General features: G+C 36.6%; 1 protein-coding gene and 1 long non-coding RNA gene across 4 annotated transcripts in view; one reads left to right on the top strand and one right to left on the bottom strand.

Annotated features, from left to right (window-relative positions):
* The window catches only part of LOC122418872 (uncharacterized), a 68,032-nt gene that overhangs the window by 47,384 nt on the left and 694 nt on the right, over window positions 1-19,954 (bottom strand). Inside the window, exons 2-3 of one of the 3 annotated variants that reach the window (XM_043432959.1) lie at window positions 19,773-19,952; window positions 6,424-7,501 (exon numbers count right to left, since the gene is read on the bottom strand). In XM_043432959.1, the coding sequence (XP_043288894.1) occupies window positions 7,241-7,501; window positions 19,773-19,952 (441 nt within the window). In that variant the 3' untranslated portion in view covers window positions 6,424-7,240. Of the gene's footprint in view, window positions 1-6,423; window positions 7,502-19,772; window positions 19,953-19,954 lie in introns of those variants that run through there. The other 2 variants (XM_043432960.1, XR_006262737.1) reach the window with 2 other exon arrangements.
* On the top strand, window positions 7,397-8,464 carry LOC122418876 (uncharacterized). Its single transcript, XR_006262756.1, has 2 exons — window positions 7,397-7,530; window positions 7,705-8,464. It is a non-coding gene; the product is annotated as an uncharacterized lncRNA (long non-coding RNA).

The raw sequence follows: 19,954 nt of genomic DNA, 5'->3' as shown, positions 1-19,954 counted from the left end.
ATTGGCCGGATGGGTTTGCATTAGACGCGGCACGTATGAATCTACGAGGTGGGGCGAAACGTTGGTTACGAGCAAGAACAAATGACATCTCGACTTGGAACGAATTTAAGGAGGCATTTAATAAGACGTTCGTCGGCAAGGAAAATCTCACCGTGAGATGGCAACGCATGACCGACCGAGTGCAATTGAAAGATGAAAATACGTCAACGTACTTTCACGACAAGTATGATTTGTGCCAACAAATGAAATTGGGATTCGAGGAGACGAAAGAGCAGATATTAACGGGACTATGGTCGCGAGATACAGCAAATGCTCTGATGGGTAAAAATCACAACGACGAAGACGAATTCTTACACGATATTCTGCGTGTGGAAAGAATGAACAATCTACGTAGAGAAAGAATAGGTGGAACAAAAGAAGGCAAGGCATCAACGAAGACCGGAGGTAAAGGTGTGGATGATTCAGTAAACAAACAACAATCGAAACTTGAGAAACGCGAGGTTAACTCAAAACCGATTACCTCCAAGAGAAACGCAGTTCGAGAACCACGTAAGGATGCCGAGGGTAATTATGTTTGTTATAATTGTGGTGGGAGTGGACATCTCGCGCGTAACTGCACGGAATCGAAACAAACGGTGTGTTATCGATGCAAAAAATCGGGGCATCTGGCACGAGACTGTAAGGAAACAGGACGAGAACATGGAGGTAGTCAAGGTCAAGTGAAACAAATATCGGGTGCACCTAAGAGCGGAGTAGCCAAATATTTGAAAACGGTGTTAGTCAATGGTTGCGAAATGACCGCATTCATCGATACAGGCAGCTCTGACTGTACAATCAAGGCGACAAAAGCGATTGGGAGCGGTCTCGAGATTCACCGTCAGAAAATGGAATTACAGGCATTTGGCCCAGCAGAATTTAGATTGGTGTCCCCTGGATGGATTGAAACGTCAATTAAAGTGGACGAGGCACTCGCAGATAAGGTTAAATTCCGTGTTGTGCCGGACGATGTGCAAACGAGCGACGTGATAGTTGGTCGTACCTTCACGGAATTACCGTTTGTAATTTATCAAAAAGTGGACGATAAACTCACTTTTTCGATGAAAAGTGACGCAGATTCGGTTGATCCCTTTGTAGCGGACGAAGGCACATCAGTAGCGGTCGAAGCAGTTGGGGAATTTCCAATACCGATGGGTGAAATGAGACTGATAACGGCAATTCAAGGGGACTCACAGTTCCTATTACCGATATTGAACATGGGTCACCAGGATCTAACGGTGACTAGGATCATGGCGATTGGGCAGGGTACGAACGATGAACCGGCGAAAACGAATCAACGGCGAACGGCGAAAATCGAACGGGCGGATATCAACGTTGGTGGCGAGCAAACCGAGGAGGTAGTGAGCGATTTGTTGGAGGTGTTGAACAACTATCGCGATTGTGTGGCGGTAAATGCTGGCGAACTCGGACGTTACGGCGGTCTGAGTATGGAGATTGAGGAACACCCAGGCAGTAAACCCCCGTACTCCAAACCGTATCCAGCGAGCGAGGCAGAGAAGAAGAAAATCCGTGAAATAGTCGGTGAATGGCGCGAACTCGGAGTGGTAACAGACACGAATTCCGCTTATGCGAGTCCGGTATTACTTGTGAAGAAAAAGACCGGCGAGTCTCGGATGGTAGTTGATTTTAGACGTCTCAACAATCAAACAGTGAAGATGAATTTTCCGCTCCCCAACATTGATGACCATGTAGCTTTGTTGGCGGGTTCGAAAATGTTCATCGTGTTGGACCTTGCTCAAGGGTATTTGCAGGTACCGATCGATCCTAAGGATAGACATAAAACCGCTTTCATTACACCGGAGGAGACCGGGGAATTTACCCGAATGATTTTTGGCTTGACCAACGCACCATTTTATTTCACGAAGATGATGCAGCGCGTGTTGGGACCATTGCGTAACAAGGTGGTACTGTTTTATTTGGACGATGTACTGATTCCAGGACGTGACTGGAATGATTTAAAGGAGCGATTGGTCATGGTGTTCGAAGCATTTCGAGAGGCGGGTCTGACCGTACGATTGAGTAAGTGCGAATTCCTGAAGCAACGCGTAGCGTATCTTGGGTTCGAGATCTCAGCGGAAGGTATTGAACCGGGAGAGCGTAAATTACGAGCGATAGAAGATTTCAAGAGACCGAGTAACGTACACGAGGTAAGACGATTCCTGGGATTAGCAGGATTTTTTCGGCGATTTGTAGAAAAATTTGCATGGCGAGCTTCAGCCCTGTACGAATTACTGAAGACGGGGAGGACATTCGACTGGAATGAAAGAACCGATGAGGCTTTTGCCGACTTAAAGCAGGCGTTGACGAGTCGACCGGTTCTCAAACTATTCGATCCGGCGAGTTATACGGAACTTCATACTGACGCTAGTAGTCAGGGATTGGCGGCGATACTATTGCAACAAGGAGACAACGGGAGGATGCATTTGGTCTATGCTATTAGCCGAAGAACTACGGAGCCAGAACGCTCGTATCATTCTAGCAAATTGGAGCTTATGGCAATAGTATGGACGGCAAATCGATTGAGATTTTTATTGATCAACATCAATTTCAAAATAATAACGGATTGTCAGGCGTTGGTCTATTTGAACGTACAAAAGACGCGTAATCCACAAATCTGCCGATGGTACAACGCTTTAAGTGAGTTCAAATTCGAAATTGAACACCGACCAGGAGAGAAGATGCAACACGTCGATGCGCTGAGTCGCGCACCGACTGAGATACCAATTTTCTCAGAAACGTTGGACGATCGAGCCCATGTGTTTACATTGGTGAGCGAGGAAGACGAGGTGTTGATGTATCAGCTCCAGGACCATGAGCTAAAGATGAAAATGGACATATTGCGAAACAAAAATCCAGATCAGTACACACCTTATGAGAAAGGTCTGATTAACGATTATCGATTGATTGACGGCGTACTGTTCAAGGAAGAGCGTGATCAGCTAAAGTACGTGGTACCGAAAATGATGAGAAAGGCGATGGCAGTGAGATTCCACGACTCGAGCGGACATTTTGGACTGGATCGAACACTGGCTAGGATGAGCCAGTACTATTATTTCCCGAAAATGCGGCCATATTTGAAGCAGCATATTAAGGCGTGTTTGCACTGCTTGATGGCGAAAACACAAACGGGAAAGCAGGCCGGGGAGTTGCATCCAATTCCTCCTGGACGAAGACCGTTTGCTACTCTTCATTTGGATCATTTGGGGCCCTTCATAACGAGTTCCAAGGGAAATAAATATATATTGGTGATGGTGGACAACCTGACAAAGTACGTGAGACTTGAAGCGGTACGAAACACGAACGCAGAAAACGTGATAAGAAGAATGGAGAACTTCGAACTAGAATTCGGACCACCGGAGCGCGTTATAACGGACCGAGGAACATGTTTCACATCGGCGAAATTTGCTGAGTTCTGCCAGAAACACGGAATACAACACCACTTGAATTCTCCACGACATGCACAGGCTAATGGCCAAGTAGAACGAGTGAATCGGACCCTACTTCCGACGATAATGGCGACACTGGATGAGAGTAAAGAAGGTAAGGATTGGGACCGAAAATTGTTAACGGTGGCGCGAGACCTCAACAATTCTATCAACAAGTCGACGGACAAGACACCGTTTCAACTACTATACGGTTACTCACCAAGGACAAATGAGGGACCACTGAGACGTTTGACAATGGACGAAGAACAACGGCGATATGAGAGACCGGAGAAGCTGCGAGAGAGGGCGATTGAGAAAATTCTGGCGAGTCAACGCCAATACAAAGACCGTTACGATCGCGGTAGAAGAGTGAACGTACAGTACGAGTGCGGAGACATCGTATTCATGAGGACAGTGCCGCAAGCCACGGGCGAATCCACAAAACTTGAAAAACGAAATCGAGGACCCTTGGTGATCTCCAAGGTACTCCCAAATGACACCTATGGAGTAATGGATTTACGCGAAGACTCGACCGGAAGGAGATACTCATCGACTGCCCACGTGAGCCAGTTACGGTTATGGAAACCTGCAATAGACGAGTACGAAGAAGACGAGAACGAAGAAATGGTTGAACTGGAACAAAATCAGGCAGAGTCGGCATTCACCACGAGTAACCAAAACGACGAAAAGAGTCGGAACGAAACCATCTCAGAAGACTCCTCTCAGGGTGAACCAACCGAGAAATCGAGAGAATTGACGAGACCTCGACGAAATCGACGACCCCCCGCGAAATATGCGGATTATATAGAGTAGAACAACGTAAAACGGACCAAACCAAAAGCAGTCAGGGATCATAGATTGTAAAGGGACGATAAGACTGTGATACCACAAGAAGGGAAAGAAAAATTATTAACATACTATTATTATTCGAGGACGAATATTTGAATGGATGGCCGAATGTTAGCGTGAATGCGTGAGATGAAAGCAGAGAGAGAGAGAGCAGCGCCATTGTGGCCGGTAAACACATTGATGAGAGCAGTGAGTTGAGAGAGTTGAGCGAAGCAGGAGGTGCGCGCGCGAAAGAGCTAACCAAAAAAAGCGTCCTGTATCGAAAAAGACGAACGATTCATCTTATCATTTATTTCAATAAATCTTTTCAAACCATTCATCGGAGTTAGTCCATTTATTTAAGGGACTCTTGGGGAGAAGGAGTGAATCTTCTAATAAAACTTTTTGAAATTTTTTATGTTTTTAGCATGATTTAGCATGGCAACATTGTATCGCCTGTACCGAAACTCCTTAAATACTCGTCCTTGATAACTCGTCCCTTCGCGACGGTCTTCGCGGACACAACACAACGAAAAAAAAACAACTCGAAGAGATCGTTCGCTGAATAACAATTTTCGTGATGTTATTATATCACAAAAGTAAATAAAATAAAAAATAAGATTTAAGAATCCATAAAAGAAATTGGATTCGAGACAATCGTCCATACATTCAAGAATTCGTCTCTAAATCAAATCTTTGAATCGAAAATAATTATCAATTATTCTTCGCTCTCGACTCCAGGTATTTATTTTCATCTTTACATTTTTTCGCATGCACGACCAGGAAAACTCGCGTCTCACGAACTCTTTTGGATAACATTAACGCTTCAATGAGACCCGTCGTGCATTATTCTTATTAAATCCGATGAATCGAATTCATCGATAATTTCTCCTTAAATGTTGATTCAAGACCAAGTGAAATCGCGTCGTACAACTGGTTTCATTCTCTTCCGTTTTGTTGTACGACTTGTCCTGAATCCTCGACTCCTTACAATTGAAATTGTTGAATTTGAATGTCATTTTCAATCCAATCAAACCTAACTAACTTCATATTGACGATGAACAAAATTACTTCATCTTAATATTTTTCATATTAATTTATGATTCACTAACAATTTTTAATGTTAATTTGTTTCCGTTTTTTTTCAGTTCTTCTATTTCACAACAAATTTTCTGCTCTTTTCTAACCTTAAATCCTAACAGCACGGTTTTTCGCATTCGGAACATGACATCGGGACATTGCAATCGGTTTATCGCACATAACCAGGGGTTTTCGGGCTCATCATCGGCATGCACGCTTCGGTTGGCCATCTTGTTCGTCGCGCACGGGCGTGATCGGCGTGATGGACACCGGGTCACCTCATCTTCTCACTCGTTCTTCGCACCGCGGGCAAACTTGGCGGGCTCATACGCACTAATTATGTATAATCTCATCAGGAAGTTACCACCAATAAATAATTCATTAATTTTTCTTCTACTCTCCGGCGTACTTGTTATTTCGCCACCTACACTAGACTCCTTGCAAAAACAATTGATAAATTCGATTTGGAAATTAAAACTTTGTGTTTCGAAGCGTGAGTTAACCACTGACTTTATAGATAGCAACTATTTTAGATCAAGCAGTCCCCCAAAATTTTGAAGATCATAGAAAAACACATAGGTTCCTGTGGAGTGGTGTAACATCGAATTTACCCGAAATATAGGAGTGAAAAAATTCTGTCATAGTTGAAGTGTCAATAAATAAATCTTCTAAATTTCAAAGATCTGTTTTTTTTTTACCACAAGAAGATCACGAAATAACCCCGAAAAATCCGGCTGTCACACAGGATGACTCTTTGAAAATAAAGATTAATCGGCTGCAATTGATAATGTGATATTCAAATTGAAATATATTTGCTCGATAAATTAAGTGACTATTGTTATGAATAGGCTTTTCTATTTCTAATTAGTTTTATAAGTTAGTTTAATCATCATGTTAATAAGTTGGTTCAACAGGGAAATGTCAGAGAATTTCTTTCTGTAATTTATATAGGTCTGTTTTCACAGTATTGGTTTATCGATTTTATATTATGACTCTGAATAACATAAAAATTTGCATAAATCGTACAAGGAAATTCTTACCATGTCAGTCTTTATTTTCGTCATAGTAACGCAATGAATACATGAAATTTTAATCTCAAATATACATCAGACCTAACGTACAAAATTTGAATCTGAACTGTTCAATACGATTTTATTATTATGAAGATGTGGAGTACCTAGTATACAATTATGTCCTAAAATCGCCCCGTGAATGCGACACACGAATAAGTTCAACTCGAATTATACAAATAACAATTTCTTTTGTGAAATTTTGAAATGAAAAAGGTAGAAAAGAAAAATCATTAAAATTTTATATTGACAAGACAATGCTTGAACTTACACAGACTTTCATGATTTTTAAAGTTTTCATTTACTTGTCTTGCAACCACTGCCGTTAAAGGTATGCATCAGTCGGTATCTTACCACCGTGAAGAGAGAGAGAGAGAGAGAGAGAGAGAGAGAGAGAGAGAGAGAGAGAGAGAGAGAGAGAGAGAGAGAGAGAGAGAGAGAGAGAGAGAGAGAGAGAGAGAGAGAGAGGGAGAGGGAGAGAGAGAGAGATTGAAATGTGGGTGATAATCGGTTAAAAATGTATTTGCAAGCACAATTAGAAGCAAAATTATCGTGGTTACCATATCATTTTGTTTCTAGTATGCGTTATAGCGTAGTGGTTTTTTCATGATTCTAGAGCACGGACACAGTAGGATAAAAGTTATTCTGTTGAAATTGTATTATGAATTAACGACGGAAATTAAATCTGTTTCAGTCAGAATTTCAATTCTCTATCATCCAGACAAGAAGAGGGTGACAATGAAATCCAGTGCGACTCAAATTATGAATCCTTTCTTCCGTTTATCCTGTGATCTGACCAGTCCTCAGATCACCGTTTAGTGGATCACTAGATAGAGTGACAGCAGACGTACCACCACTTACATCAGGCATCAACGTGCGCGTCTCTTCTTCTTGATCCGAAAGCGCGACAGTCTGGACATCGTGCACATTATTTGTCATCGTATTCGGCATCATTTGACTGGGTACTTCAGTAAGCACAGGCCCGTACTGCGAAGTGGAACCCACCAGCAAGTCAGTCGATGGATTCAAACCGCCCAACATCTTTCCTCATAGTAACGTGTACATACAAGGTATTAATTGAAAAAAAAATTAAATAAATAAAAACAAAAATGAAACACAAAGACAAAGAAAAATTGCAAACACAACGTAATAGCAAGACTGAGTCCCTCTACGAAGTGTTAAAATTTTAAAATGTGTTATTCAAAGTCTTTCTGTTCTTCAGGTGAAATTATTTTATCTTTCAGATAATTTACATTCTGGGAATATAAAAATAGACACTGTGGTTGACTCGTAATAGATTGAAGGTGATATATTTTCTTTCTGCAACAAATTCTATTGCTGTGCTGGAAATTGTGGATCTCTAAAATACCCATCTTTCTCACATTTATATGGGTCAATACACAACACCTTGTACTTTGGCAAACATCTTGATGGTTATTTACATAATTGCTTCAATTTTCATAAAACTGTAAAAAAAATGCATTAGTAGCAAAAGCTATAGAGCAATAGATTGTAGTTGGAATTCAAATGTAATTTAATCGTTTGAAAATACACTGAAAAATGAGGGATGGAAGAAAAAAAGGATCAAACTGTATTTTTAATTGGAGCAACAAAATTCCGAGATGCGGCAGAATCTTAGCACCGAGTATTAGAAAAAATAATTTCGCCCGGATGAAGTGACACGCGAAATAATTTATACTCGAGATAAATCGATTTTCATAATATACAGCGAATCAGAATTAACTGGATAAAGATTTTATTATGTCCATATAAAAAATGTCAACAGAATAATAAATCTGATTATTTTCTATTTACTACAGGATGAAATACTATTTCCAGTATTCATGTATACAACCCTGAGGTGTTTCACAGGCCTATCTAGTACTTCAATCCCACCCCACCAACTGTGAATTCTTATTCTTTTAAGCATTGATGTTTCACTGAATTCCATTGGCACGAGAAATGTTGTGAAATACCTAGCTAATAAAGCTTTTTATTTTTTTAGATGTTTCTCTTGTTAAAAAGAACTTAATGAACCGCCCCTTGTCCAACAATCGATACAGAAGCAAATGCATGGCAAAGTAGTCACCCAACTAATTAAGAGTCATCGAGCGATAGCATACGCAGCGTCAAGTGTCAGAAAATCAAATTAAATCCGTTTCTATCGAATTTCGTCGCGAATATCAGGAGACTCGGTAGGGTCTTGGGACAAATACATTGACAGCCTTGTCGTTTATTTTCACCGAGCCTATACTTTCTCTGAATAAAACAATTCGCGGTGGTGGGAGTAAAATTGGCATGTCATTCTATTCAATTTAATGTGATTTAATTTCGTGTCGATTCCGGCTGCGATCCATTTTCGGACAACAGATTTTTCTCACCAACGCAATAAATAAATGAAAATACGAAGCAATTTGCGTATGCCATGACACCTTTCATGCCAGTCACAAAAATTATTTTATCACAAATTGTACACACATTCGTTATAACCGAAAAAACCAGAGCCGGATTAACGTCAATTTACCACTCATTATAAAATTTATTTGTCGCGATTTCAATAAAAACTCACGGAGAAATCCGGTAGAATACATGCGATGCGTCTGACACGTGACGGCGACGGTATTTACTATATATAGGGGTCATTCCATACCAAACTGACCAATCCGTGACCCCGACCATTTTTGATTTTGCTGAAAATTTTCTATTATTTTGTACCTACTGAAAGAAGTCGTTCCTAATTTTTTTAGATTTTTTCCCCAACTCATCTGTTCACAATATCTGTTTCAAAATTTCGTACAATTTTTTTGTGAACGCCCATAACTTCTTCAATGACAGAGATATCGAAATAAAATAGTAGGTCATTTTTTTTGTCTTGAGTTGTAGTTTTATGAAAAAAATACAAGAAAAATAAGAAAATGAATTTTTATAATTTTTTTTTCAGTTTTTAACCAAAAATATATTTTTTTTGAAACTTGGACCATTTTGATTTTTTTCAAAAAATTTACCACGTTTTAATAGACCTTTTTACACATGCAGAAAAATTTTTAGCTTGTGATATTCATAACTTGTTACTTTTTTTTCTATTTTTTACCTCGTGTCAAGCAAAAAAGCGTTTTTCGTCCTTGAATAGACAACGCAAGTAGAGTGATTAGATTCAAAATTATTCCAATTGTATATATTAATTGGTTTGAACACATTTAAATCGCTACGTATACTACCGGGGCAAAGTTTCCGGACAAAAATCCAGAAAAGTTGAATAAAATTTTAACAGGGAAACAAGTAATCGTTTTTTATTTTTACTGCATTAGAATTTCATCACATTATTGTCTAAAATTTTTTTAACCTGGAATATTTACTCTCAGCGTTGATCCGGGTTTTTTGTGAACTATGGAGACGTGCTAGAATATCTAAAGTAAAAAAAGATTCATTTTTATATTTGAATTTTTCATTGATAAATATCTTGAAAACCTTACTGATAAAATCTTGGAAAAAAGTCTGATAAAATTTTAATGAATTGGAAAAGGACAAAAAAAGTTTCTTTATCTGTCAAAATTTCATAAAAAGAACTCCATCGTTTTCGAGTTACGACATTCGATGTACTTGAGGTTCTACTTAAAAAATAATGAAGGAAGAAATTTCTAAAAAAAAATATTTAAAAAATTCCTTTGCCTAAAACAATTATAAACGCAATTTTTTTTATTTTTGGAATATCCTGTGAAAATTAATAGTTCTGCTGGTATGCGAAGGTTAGAAAATTTGTCTTCTTTTTGTACAAACGTGATAATTCTGCAAAAAATGATTGCAATAAATTTTTCCAATTACAAAATTGAAGCTAAGAACCTTCGAGGACTCGTTCACAGAATTGAGGGCAAAAAATTGTACCTAGAAAGGAAATGAAAAGGGTAAAAAAATGGACGTTTTTGAAATGACGTAATAACCACAAAAAAGGTCGTAGACGTAGAGACAATAAAAAAAAAAAAAAAAAAAAAACAAAAATGAAACGTAATGTCTCTTCTCTATGAACTTGCGTTGTTCATTCAAGGAGGAAAAACGCTTTTTTGCTTGACACGAGATAAAAAATAGAAAAAAAAGTAACAAGTTGTGAATATCATAAGCTAAAAATTTTTCTGCATGTGTAAAAAAGTTTATTAAAACGTGGTGAATTTTTTGAAAAAAATCACAAAGGTCCAAGTTTCAAAAAAAATATATTTTTGGTTAAAAACTAAAAAAAAAACTATAAAAATTCATTTTGTTATTTTTCTTGTATTTTTTTCATAAAACTACAACTCAAGACGAAAAAAATGACCTTCTATTCTATTTCGATATCTCTGTTATTGAAGAAGTTATGGGTGTTCACAAGAAATTGTACGAAATTTTGAAAAATTTATTATGATCAGATGAGTTGGAGAAAAAATCTAAAAAAATTAGGAACGACTTCTTTCAGTAGTTACAAAATAATAGAAAATTTTCAGCAAAATCAAAACTGGTCGGGGTCACGGATTGGTCGGTTTGGTATGGAATGACCCATAGTTATACTTTACTACGGGAAGTACCTCCATTGATTTTGAGTTGATCAGGTGAGCTCGATGACTCTTAACGACTTTTTCTAGAGTTGCCGAACCTGTAAAATCATCAAAGCCACATAGCCAAATATCCTAAAACAATTTTGTTCTGAGCTCGTTCTGGTGATGTCAACACTATTAAAATATACGGCTGTGAGTCAACTTTTCCATCATAACTCAAATGAATTGGCATACATTGAAAAATTCGTGTATAAAATAAAAAATGGAGTGTCATCAGTTTCTATAAAATTAGCAACAACGCGGGCGCTATGCACTAGCTTTAGCGGCAGAAAACTAACGTATAATGACGTTTGGCAACGAACCATGTCAATGAATAAACAAAACCATGGTAACGAATGGAGACTTCAAATTTCTATACAGTGAGGCAATAACTATCCATTAGCAGTGGAAATACTTCCTAACTTTCTTAGACAAAAACTTTTCGTACCAAAGTGGCATGGTTCGTAGGGAATTATTAAGTAGCGACTACGAGATTCATATTTTCAGTTTGTGAAGTAATTTAGTATGCGAGATATATATGGATCTAGCCTCCGCGTATGGAGATGGCTATGGATTTGGTTGCTATGGAGAAAAGTAACAGATCGAATGTGGAATTGATTTGTAACAGACGAATGTGAACCAAAATAAAGTTATGTTCTTTTCAATTGATCTCTAATTATTATTATTATTCCGAACATCCTTACAAATCAGAAGTGGGATTCGGGAATAAATTTGAAAAAAAAATATATATTGCGTCAGTCTCAGCGTTACATCGATAACGATTTTTACGTCGATTAATCGTATCGATCGAACACGTACGGAGAAGAACGTATTATTCTTAAGGTTGTTGTGGGGTCTAGCCGCCGGGGGTGAAGTAAGAGGGGGGTGTCCTATGCTTATATATGGGACCGACTAATTGTTATCAACTATCACTATGAAATAATCGTCATAATTAATATATGGTTTTGGACAGTTTTTTTCACGTCTAACCATAAAAAAATGCATTTTTAACAAATTGACGATCTCAGGAAATATTCTTATTAATTTAGAAAATTATTTTCGATCATTTTTTATATCTCAACTTGCGTCATACGAATTGGCAACGGCGCAAATCACGTTATGCGATAGCGGTCAGATTAGCGGCAGTGTCGCCGAGCTTTAGAGTACGCATCCCATACATCAACATCAACACTTATCAACGGAAACCCTTGTACAGGGTTACCGATTGTGAGTATGGGTTAAGTAGGGAGGGTTCATACCGTCTACTCTGTTGCCGTGTTCCACGGCGTAATATTTTGCGTACTCCATTTTACAGCAAATTCTCGATTAAAAACTTAAATAACTCTAAAACGGTGCTGTAAATTCTAATTTCGGAAATTCTACAAGATAATCTGATATTTCATCAAACCGTACCAATTTTTTCAGCTCTGTGGTAGTATTTTTTTTGGAAATACATCTAAAAAACTGAAAAATGGTCGGAATGTTCCCATAAGCGTCATGTAAAACGCGCATTAAACACTTTGACTTTCCGAATTTTTTTCTCAAGAACGGTACTGTGAATCGCATTCAAATTTCACAGAGCGTTCAGCGAAGGGGCCATAAACAAACAGAAAAAAATTCAGCTTGGTGGTAGCATTTTGAGCTGGCTCCATAACAACCTTAAGAAAGTGAAGTAAATCAACGAATATTTCATGCGGATATACAAGTTGCGTGATTATTAATGAATTGGAAGCGATCATATACGACGATCGTCTGGTTCAAGATTGGTCTTTTATTTAAAAATTAAGTGAGAGAGTGTACGCATTTGCATATTACAGTGACCAATAGGGTACTTCATTTACATGCTATGGATCCGAAGAAAATAACGGTGAATCAATTCAAAGCCGAATTAGAGACGAGGGCTACCGACCAATGGCACGAAGAAAGATTTTATTTCAAGGTTGAATGCTGATGATCCGAGCGGTGAGTGGATGAATAATGTGGAAAATTTATGTGACACTGCAACCGGGGACATTGACCAAATTGAAATTGATGTAAACGATGATACGTTAGAAAATCGGTATCGAAATAGAGAACTCCAATTAGAGCGACGTAATAGTGAATTATTGAGACGAGAGTTGGAAATCATGCGATGCGTGAATGAAATGAAAAACGGGCTAGTTTACAAGAAAAAGGGCACTGAAATAAGATTTTATGTACCCGAAAAAATGGAAGGTCATGTACTTCGTAAATATCATGACGAATTAGGCCATTTTAGTTTAGAAAAAACGTTGAACGCTATCGATAAAACTTATTGGTTTCCTCAGATGCGTGTTAAAATAAAAGAACACATCAGAAAAATGTCTTAAGTGCATTGCGTTTTCACCCTGTGCAGGCAAAGTAGAAGGATTTTTGCATTCAATTCCGAAGGGTAACATGCCATTTCAAACCTTTCATGTGGATCATATAGGACCAATCGTCAGAAAACATTTAATAAAACAACACTTATTAGTTGTTGTTGATGGATTCACAAAATTTACAAAATTATATGCAACAAAAACAACAGCATCAAAAGAAGCTGTGGAAAGTTTACGGCAGCATTTTTCTAATTATAGTCGCCCTTATATAGTTGTGACTGATAGAGGTACGTGTTTTACCTCCAGTGAATTTAAAGATTTTCTGCAAGAAAATAACGTTCACCATGTGTTGGTGGCTACAGGCTCACCCCAAGCAAACGGACAAGTTGAACGCGTAAACAGAGTATTAGGTCCGCTACTTGCTAAAATGGTTGACAATCCCTCGGGAAAATATTGGTAGAAAGTTCTCTGCGATGCTGAATTTGCAATTAACCCGGCGTGTGTATACTGGGACTTTAAAGGAACAGTCGAAATTTCGAACTCAAAATTCTTTCTTGCCGATAGAAGGCAGGCTTCGGTTACCCCCCCCCCCCCCCTCCCCTAAAAAATCTAGATAGTAGTAGGGACTAAATGTCTAAGGGACCGCCGGTTCCGGCAGTTTACCTAAAAACGCCAGTGAGTGTAAGTCGCTGCCGTTCCCTGAAAGGGTCAGTGTACACACCGCGTGAGTATTTTCGAAGGTAAGTGGATGGTGTTGTATTTTTCGTTTTCGTAGTTTTTCAGTTTTTTTATATTGAAATAAATGTTGCATGTATTTCATGCTGTTGCGGCTTTTTTTCACGAACTTTAACTTAGATAAAAAAACTTTTTTTGTAATTTTGGCGTATCAATCGGTTGTTTTTCCTTTCTTTCTAGCAGTTTTTCAAAATGGGTGAAAGGAGCTCATCCCAGATAATGTACAGTTTACGTGACCGTCGTTCCCAAGTATTTTACGATCAGGAAAGTGAGAATGAACCCAACGGAGAAGAGATTCACGACGACATACCCATTGAACAAGATGGCGACGAGGACTACGATTTCGATTATCATCAATATATCATTCCATTGTATTTTGAATAATAAAATATCATGTTTGTATCGTAAAATTACCTTTTCTTTTATTTTCTGACATGCATGAATCCATAAAATATTCCACATTTTCAGGTGCTCAAATAATTCAACTTTTTGAAACCCACACAAAAACACTATATTCTTTTGAAAGCTCATAGTCTAAGCTACAAAACCCTAGAACCGTTTTTTGAAATATTTGTTTATTTTGGAGTTACGAATTTGTTAACAAAATTCCGTTTTTCCCACTGTTTAGACTATTGTTTCATTTTTATTAACGACGGTTTTGAACTTTTGAGTTAGGTAGCTGCTGGGTCATGTATTAGACACTCCAATAAGTAACCCAGAATTTTTTCAAATTTTTTGGAAGCCTACAAAACCTTGTAAACTCGACTGTTCGATAGACGGAGTAAAGGATTATTTAGAAAAAACAGTGTTACCGCCGGAGCGTGATCTTGAAAATATTCGCACACGTGCTGAAAAGAATATTCTAAAGAGTCAAGAATATAATCAACGTTATTTTAAACAAAGTAGGAAAGAAGCTCGAAAATATAAAGAAGGCGATTATGTGGGTATCAAAAATTTTGATAGCACCCCAGGCGCACTAAAAAAATCTTATTCCAGAGTTCAAAGGACCATGCGAAATCGCTTAAGTACTTAGAAATGATAGATATATAGTGAAAGACATAGAAAACTCCCAGACATCGTGACGTCCTTATAAAGGAACATTGGAGGCATCTAACATTAGACCATGGTACAACGGAGCAAATTAAAAAAAAAATTGTGTTGGAACAAACATTGTCCGAGTCGGACAAGAGTCAGGAAGGGCCGAATTGTGAAGTAATTTAGTAGGCAAAATATACATTGATCTAGCCTCCGTGCATGGAGATGGCTATGGATTTGGTTGTTATGGAGAAAAGTAACAGATCAAATGTGGAATTGATTTGTAACAGATGTATGTGAACCAACATAAAGTTATGTTCTGTTCAATTGATCTCTAATTATTATTATTAATCCGACCATCCTGACAAGTGGTTGCACCGTTTTTTAAATCGATTTAAGGCTAAAAATATAAAAATTTCCATTTCATCGATTTTTAATGCAAAATCTTGATCGACCATGATAAAATTTGGTGTATGAACTTATTTAGAGTTCCTTGATAAAATTATGAAGAAAAAAAATAGTAGACTCGTTAGAAAAATTAGTGATGATCTTGAAATGCTTTTGAAGCGCCTCCGTTTAGATAAATCTCGTGGACACTATTTGATAATCTCCTACGATCCATGCAACTTTTGTACGAAAAGTTTTTGCCCAAGTCTGGAAAATTAGGAAATATTTTCACTGCTAATAGTTATTGCCTCATCCTGTATATCGAAATGTCTTTTCTCTTAAGAAAAAAGGAAAAACAGCATAGTTTCAAATAAATAGATTTTTTCTACCACAATTGTTCCATTTCCATTCTACAAATATGTGGGAATAAATGTTTTTAAATCTCAAGACCCTGTGGAAATTTGTATTAGCAATTTTCTTTTTAATAATCAGAGGTAATAAAAATTAAAATGTCCTAAACTTTTTTGCGTTTCCTCTGAATATTTCTTTGAGGTAACTCCTATACTGCATGCTATTCAAATGAGTACTAAATTTTCAAAACACTTTTATACTAAGTTTAACGTACTGATTAAACGTATTGTTAAAGGATTTGTGTTACAGCATATCTTATTAAGGATGTTAAAGCGGGTCGTACTAGTCAATGGACAGTCTTTGACCATATTTTTTTAAAGAAATTACCACAGACAATTACGTGTAGCATAATATTATTAAGAAATGTTATAATGACTTTTGAACGGTAAATAATATTCAAGTTCATTTTATCATGGAAAATATTTTGTGCAGAGTTGTTAATAAGACTCGGTAGTGCATTGTGAAAAGTTTTCGTCTGACAACGTCGGGCGTTGAAGTACCCATAACCTCAAGTTATTATGTCAACAAAATGATCCGGCATAACATTCACGCCACTCACGGTAGAGATAAAGGGAAATTTATTTCCAAACGATCGATCCCATACCGTTTGAGGCATCTCAATAAAAAATCTTACACATATTACCAAGCATTTGATGAATCGAAATTTATTTTACAAAAATATACCATGCCAAATTTTTTTTCCGTGCATTTTTTCATTTTCCGTTTATTAACGAAGAAAAGAGCCTATCTCAAAAGAATTTTTGTATACACAATGTGCAAACCGCTTTTCGGAGCCAATTGAAATATTTTCTAAACGAAAATTATATACATTTTTTTGCACTAACGTTTAGTTATTTTATGAATGCAATTATTTCTTCATAGTTTTTATATCGCTTGAAATGCTGTGTATCAAAATATCGTTAATTTTTTCATTTGGAGTGAGCCTCTGACAGTAAAGTTAGGTTATGTACAGATGTATACATATATAGGTTTTGCGATGTTGCCACAACTTCTCAGGGTTATAAAATCCTCAGATTCCGTGAGCATTTGTCGTCTTTAACTTTAGATTTCTAATTCAGATGTCCGTTGACCCCCTTTTTTTAACCAACCGTTAGAATCCTGAGGGTTCAATTCATATAATAGATTTTTTTTATTATCGACATCTGATATAGAAATACATCACATTTTGAGTTATACAAGCTTCGAAGCCATTGCGGCTATAGGCGACACGTAAAATTGTATTCTTTTTAACTAATAATATTTCGATTAAACAGTCGATAAGGGACCTTGAAATTTCACACAGATCAAGTATTAAGCTTGGACTACAACATACAAAAAAATTAGAGTGCCATCTGAAATCGAGTCTAGTACTCGTACATCCTTAACATATAAAAATATTAAAAACGATAGTTCTGCAAAACCATCAACTAATAAATGCAAATTTCCACGACGACACATTTTCCCAGGTATTTTTCAAAGAACTATCTGCATTTTTAAATCGATTTTATTGCATCGCATCTTATTTTGTTTCTTAGCTGATCCTCTACAGACAATTACACTACCGGCCAAAAGTTTGGAAACGCACATTGAAATTTCTTGACGCACCAAAAGTTAAATTGTTTAATCGAAAAAAAAAGATATCGAAATTTTGCTAACGGCATTTTAAAGGGGCCACATGTAGCTTCAATTTGCGCCTTAATAAAATGTTTTTAAATATTTTTTCAGTCCAATATATTCTTTTGAAGTTGGCTGTTTTTCAACTTTTTTTCAGCCCTTAAAAATGGCGCGCACGGTTCGTAGAAAATTTTTGCAGTGGTATTCACCATGGAAAACGTAAAAGGGGGAGTACTAACTTTGATGTTATTTTTTAAAATTGCGTGCAATTTTTTTTCCTGCGTTATCTCATTTTTTTTTTGAAAAAATAACGTTTTGAAAAAGTACCGCGTCACGAGAAAACTATGACGTTTAGGCGAAAATTGTCAAGCGGGTAAAAACATGTATTTGATGATTCTGTACTCGCTAGAATTTTTTTTTAGAATTTTTCGTGCAGGTTTTTTGAAAATTAATTTTCGTCGAAATGCTGATTTTTCTAATTGCTTTAACTCGGGAATTATCTGGTGCATGATAAAATATTAATGGGAAAGATTTTCATTGCTTTTCTCTATAATAATCATTAGAATTTTTTAAGAAAGTTTTTCAACATTTTTTTCGAAATTTTTTGAAAATTTTTTTTTCACACCTTCGCTGTCAGAATTATACACATCGTCTTTTTTACATATTACTTAGAAAAAAATATATACTAGATGTTATGTCTCTTACCTCTTTTATACAAGTTCATCGAAAAAACCGCCTCTGGCTTTGAGTACGGCCTTCACAATTTTTAAGTAAGAAAATATTATACGTAAAAAAGACGATGCGTACAATTCTGACGAGGGTTTGGAAAAAAATTAGGTAAAAAATTTCGAAAAAAATGTTGAAAAAATTTCTTAAAGAATTTTAATGATTATTATAGAGAAAAACATGAAAATTTTTTCTATTAACATTTTATCACGCACCAGATAATTCCCGAGTTAAAGCAATTTGAAAAATCAGCATTTCGACGAATATTAATTTTCAAAAAACCTGCACCAAAAATTCTAAAAAAAAATTCTAGCGAGTACAGACTCATCAAATACATGTTTTTACCGGCTTGACAATTTTTTTCAAAACGTCATAGTTTTCTCGTGAGGCGGTACTTTTTCAAAACGTTATTTTTTCAAAAAAAATAAGATAACGGGGTAAAAAAAATCGCATGCAACTTTAAAAAAAAAACAATATTATCAAATATTATCAAAAAACAATAAAAAATAATAATAAAAAAACAATAAATCCCCCTTCTACATTTTCCATGGTGAATACCATTGGAAAAATTTTCTACGAACCGTGCGCGCGATTTTAAGGGCTGAAAAATGGTTGAAAAACGGCCAACTTCAAAAGTATGTACCGGACTGAAAATGAATTTAAAAAGGTTTTATCAAGGCGCAAATTGAAGCTACATGTGTCCCCTTTAAAACGCCGTCCACTAAATTTCGATATCTCTTTTTTCGATTAAACAATTTAATTTTTGGTCCGTCGAGAAATTTCAACAAGCGTCCCCAAACTTTTGGCCGGTAGTGTAGCTGCAACAGTGAAACGATTAAGTTAAAAAAAAAAACTACATGGTGGATTCTTAGAGGATCAGTTAAGGAACAAAATGAGACATGGTGCAATGAAATTGGTCAAAAAATGCAGATAATTCTTTGAAAAATACCTGAGAAAATATGTCATCGTGGAAATTTGCATTTATCAGTTGATGGTTTTGCAAAACTATCGTTTTTAATATTTTTACATGTTAATAAGATATGATGTAACACAAATCCTCCAACGAAACGTTTAATTGATACGTTAAACTGAGTATAAAAGGTGTTACCTTAAAGTCGTAAGACCCATTTAGCATGAGTAATAAAAAAATGTAAACAAAGTGCTATCCAGTGATGTGTTAGGTATAGGCATCACGTACAAAATGACTCATTTTTAATCGCGAATATCTTGAAAACTAAATAGTGAATCAATTTGAAATTTTGATAGTTAGTCCGCGAAGGCTATTATTATACTACATTTAAATACAGTTGGTTTTTAAGATTTAAACAAAAGTACAAAATTACTTTAACTGTGATTTTATTTTTTTTCACAAATAAAAAATTGATTCATGGAGGCCTGTCATAATTTACTGTTGAAATGTTAAGAGATGTGATTTTTTTCAAGAGAATAATAGAGTATAAACGTAGAATGAAGACATAGGGGATTGAAAGAAATTTTGTGGTTTACCTGGCCACTGCCTCTATTCATTCCCCCTCTGGGTGATTTGCTACGCTTGAAAAAGCGGAGCCATGCCCAGCTGCATCCAAGTAATAAGCCGATCAATGTGATAGTAGCTCCAACGGCAATCGATCCTCTACTTCCATTTTCCATATGCCCTTCAACCTTGGTACTCCTGGTTGAATTTCCCT

This window comes from Venturia canescens, chromosome 1 (assembly GCF_019457755.1).
Source record: "Venturia canescens isolate UGA chromosome 1, ASM1945775v1, whole genome shotgun sequence".
NCBI lineage: Eukaryota > Metazoa > Arthropoda > Insecta > Hymenoptera > Ichneumonidae > Venturia > Venturia canescens.
This window is presented reverse-complemented; position numbering and strand designations above follow the sequence as displayed.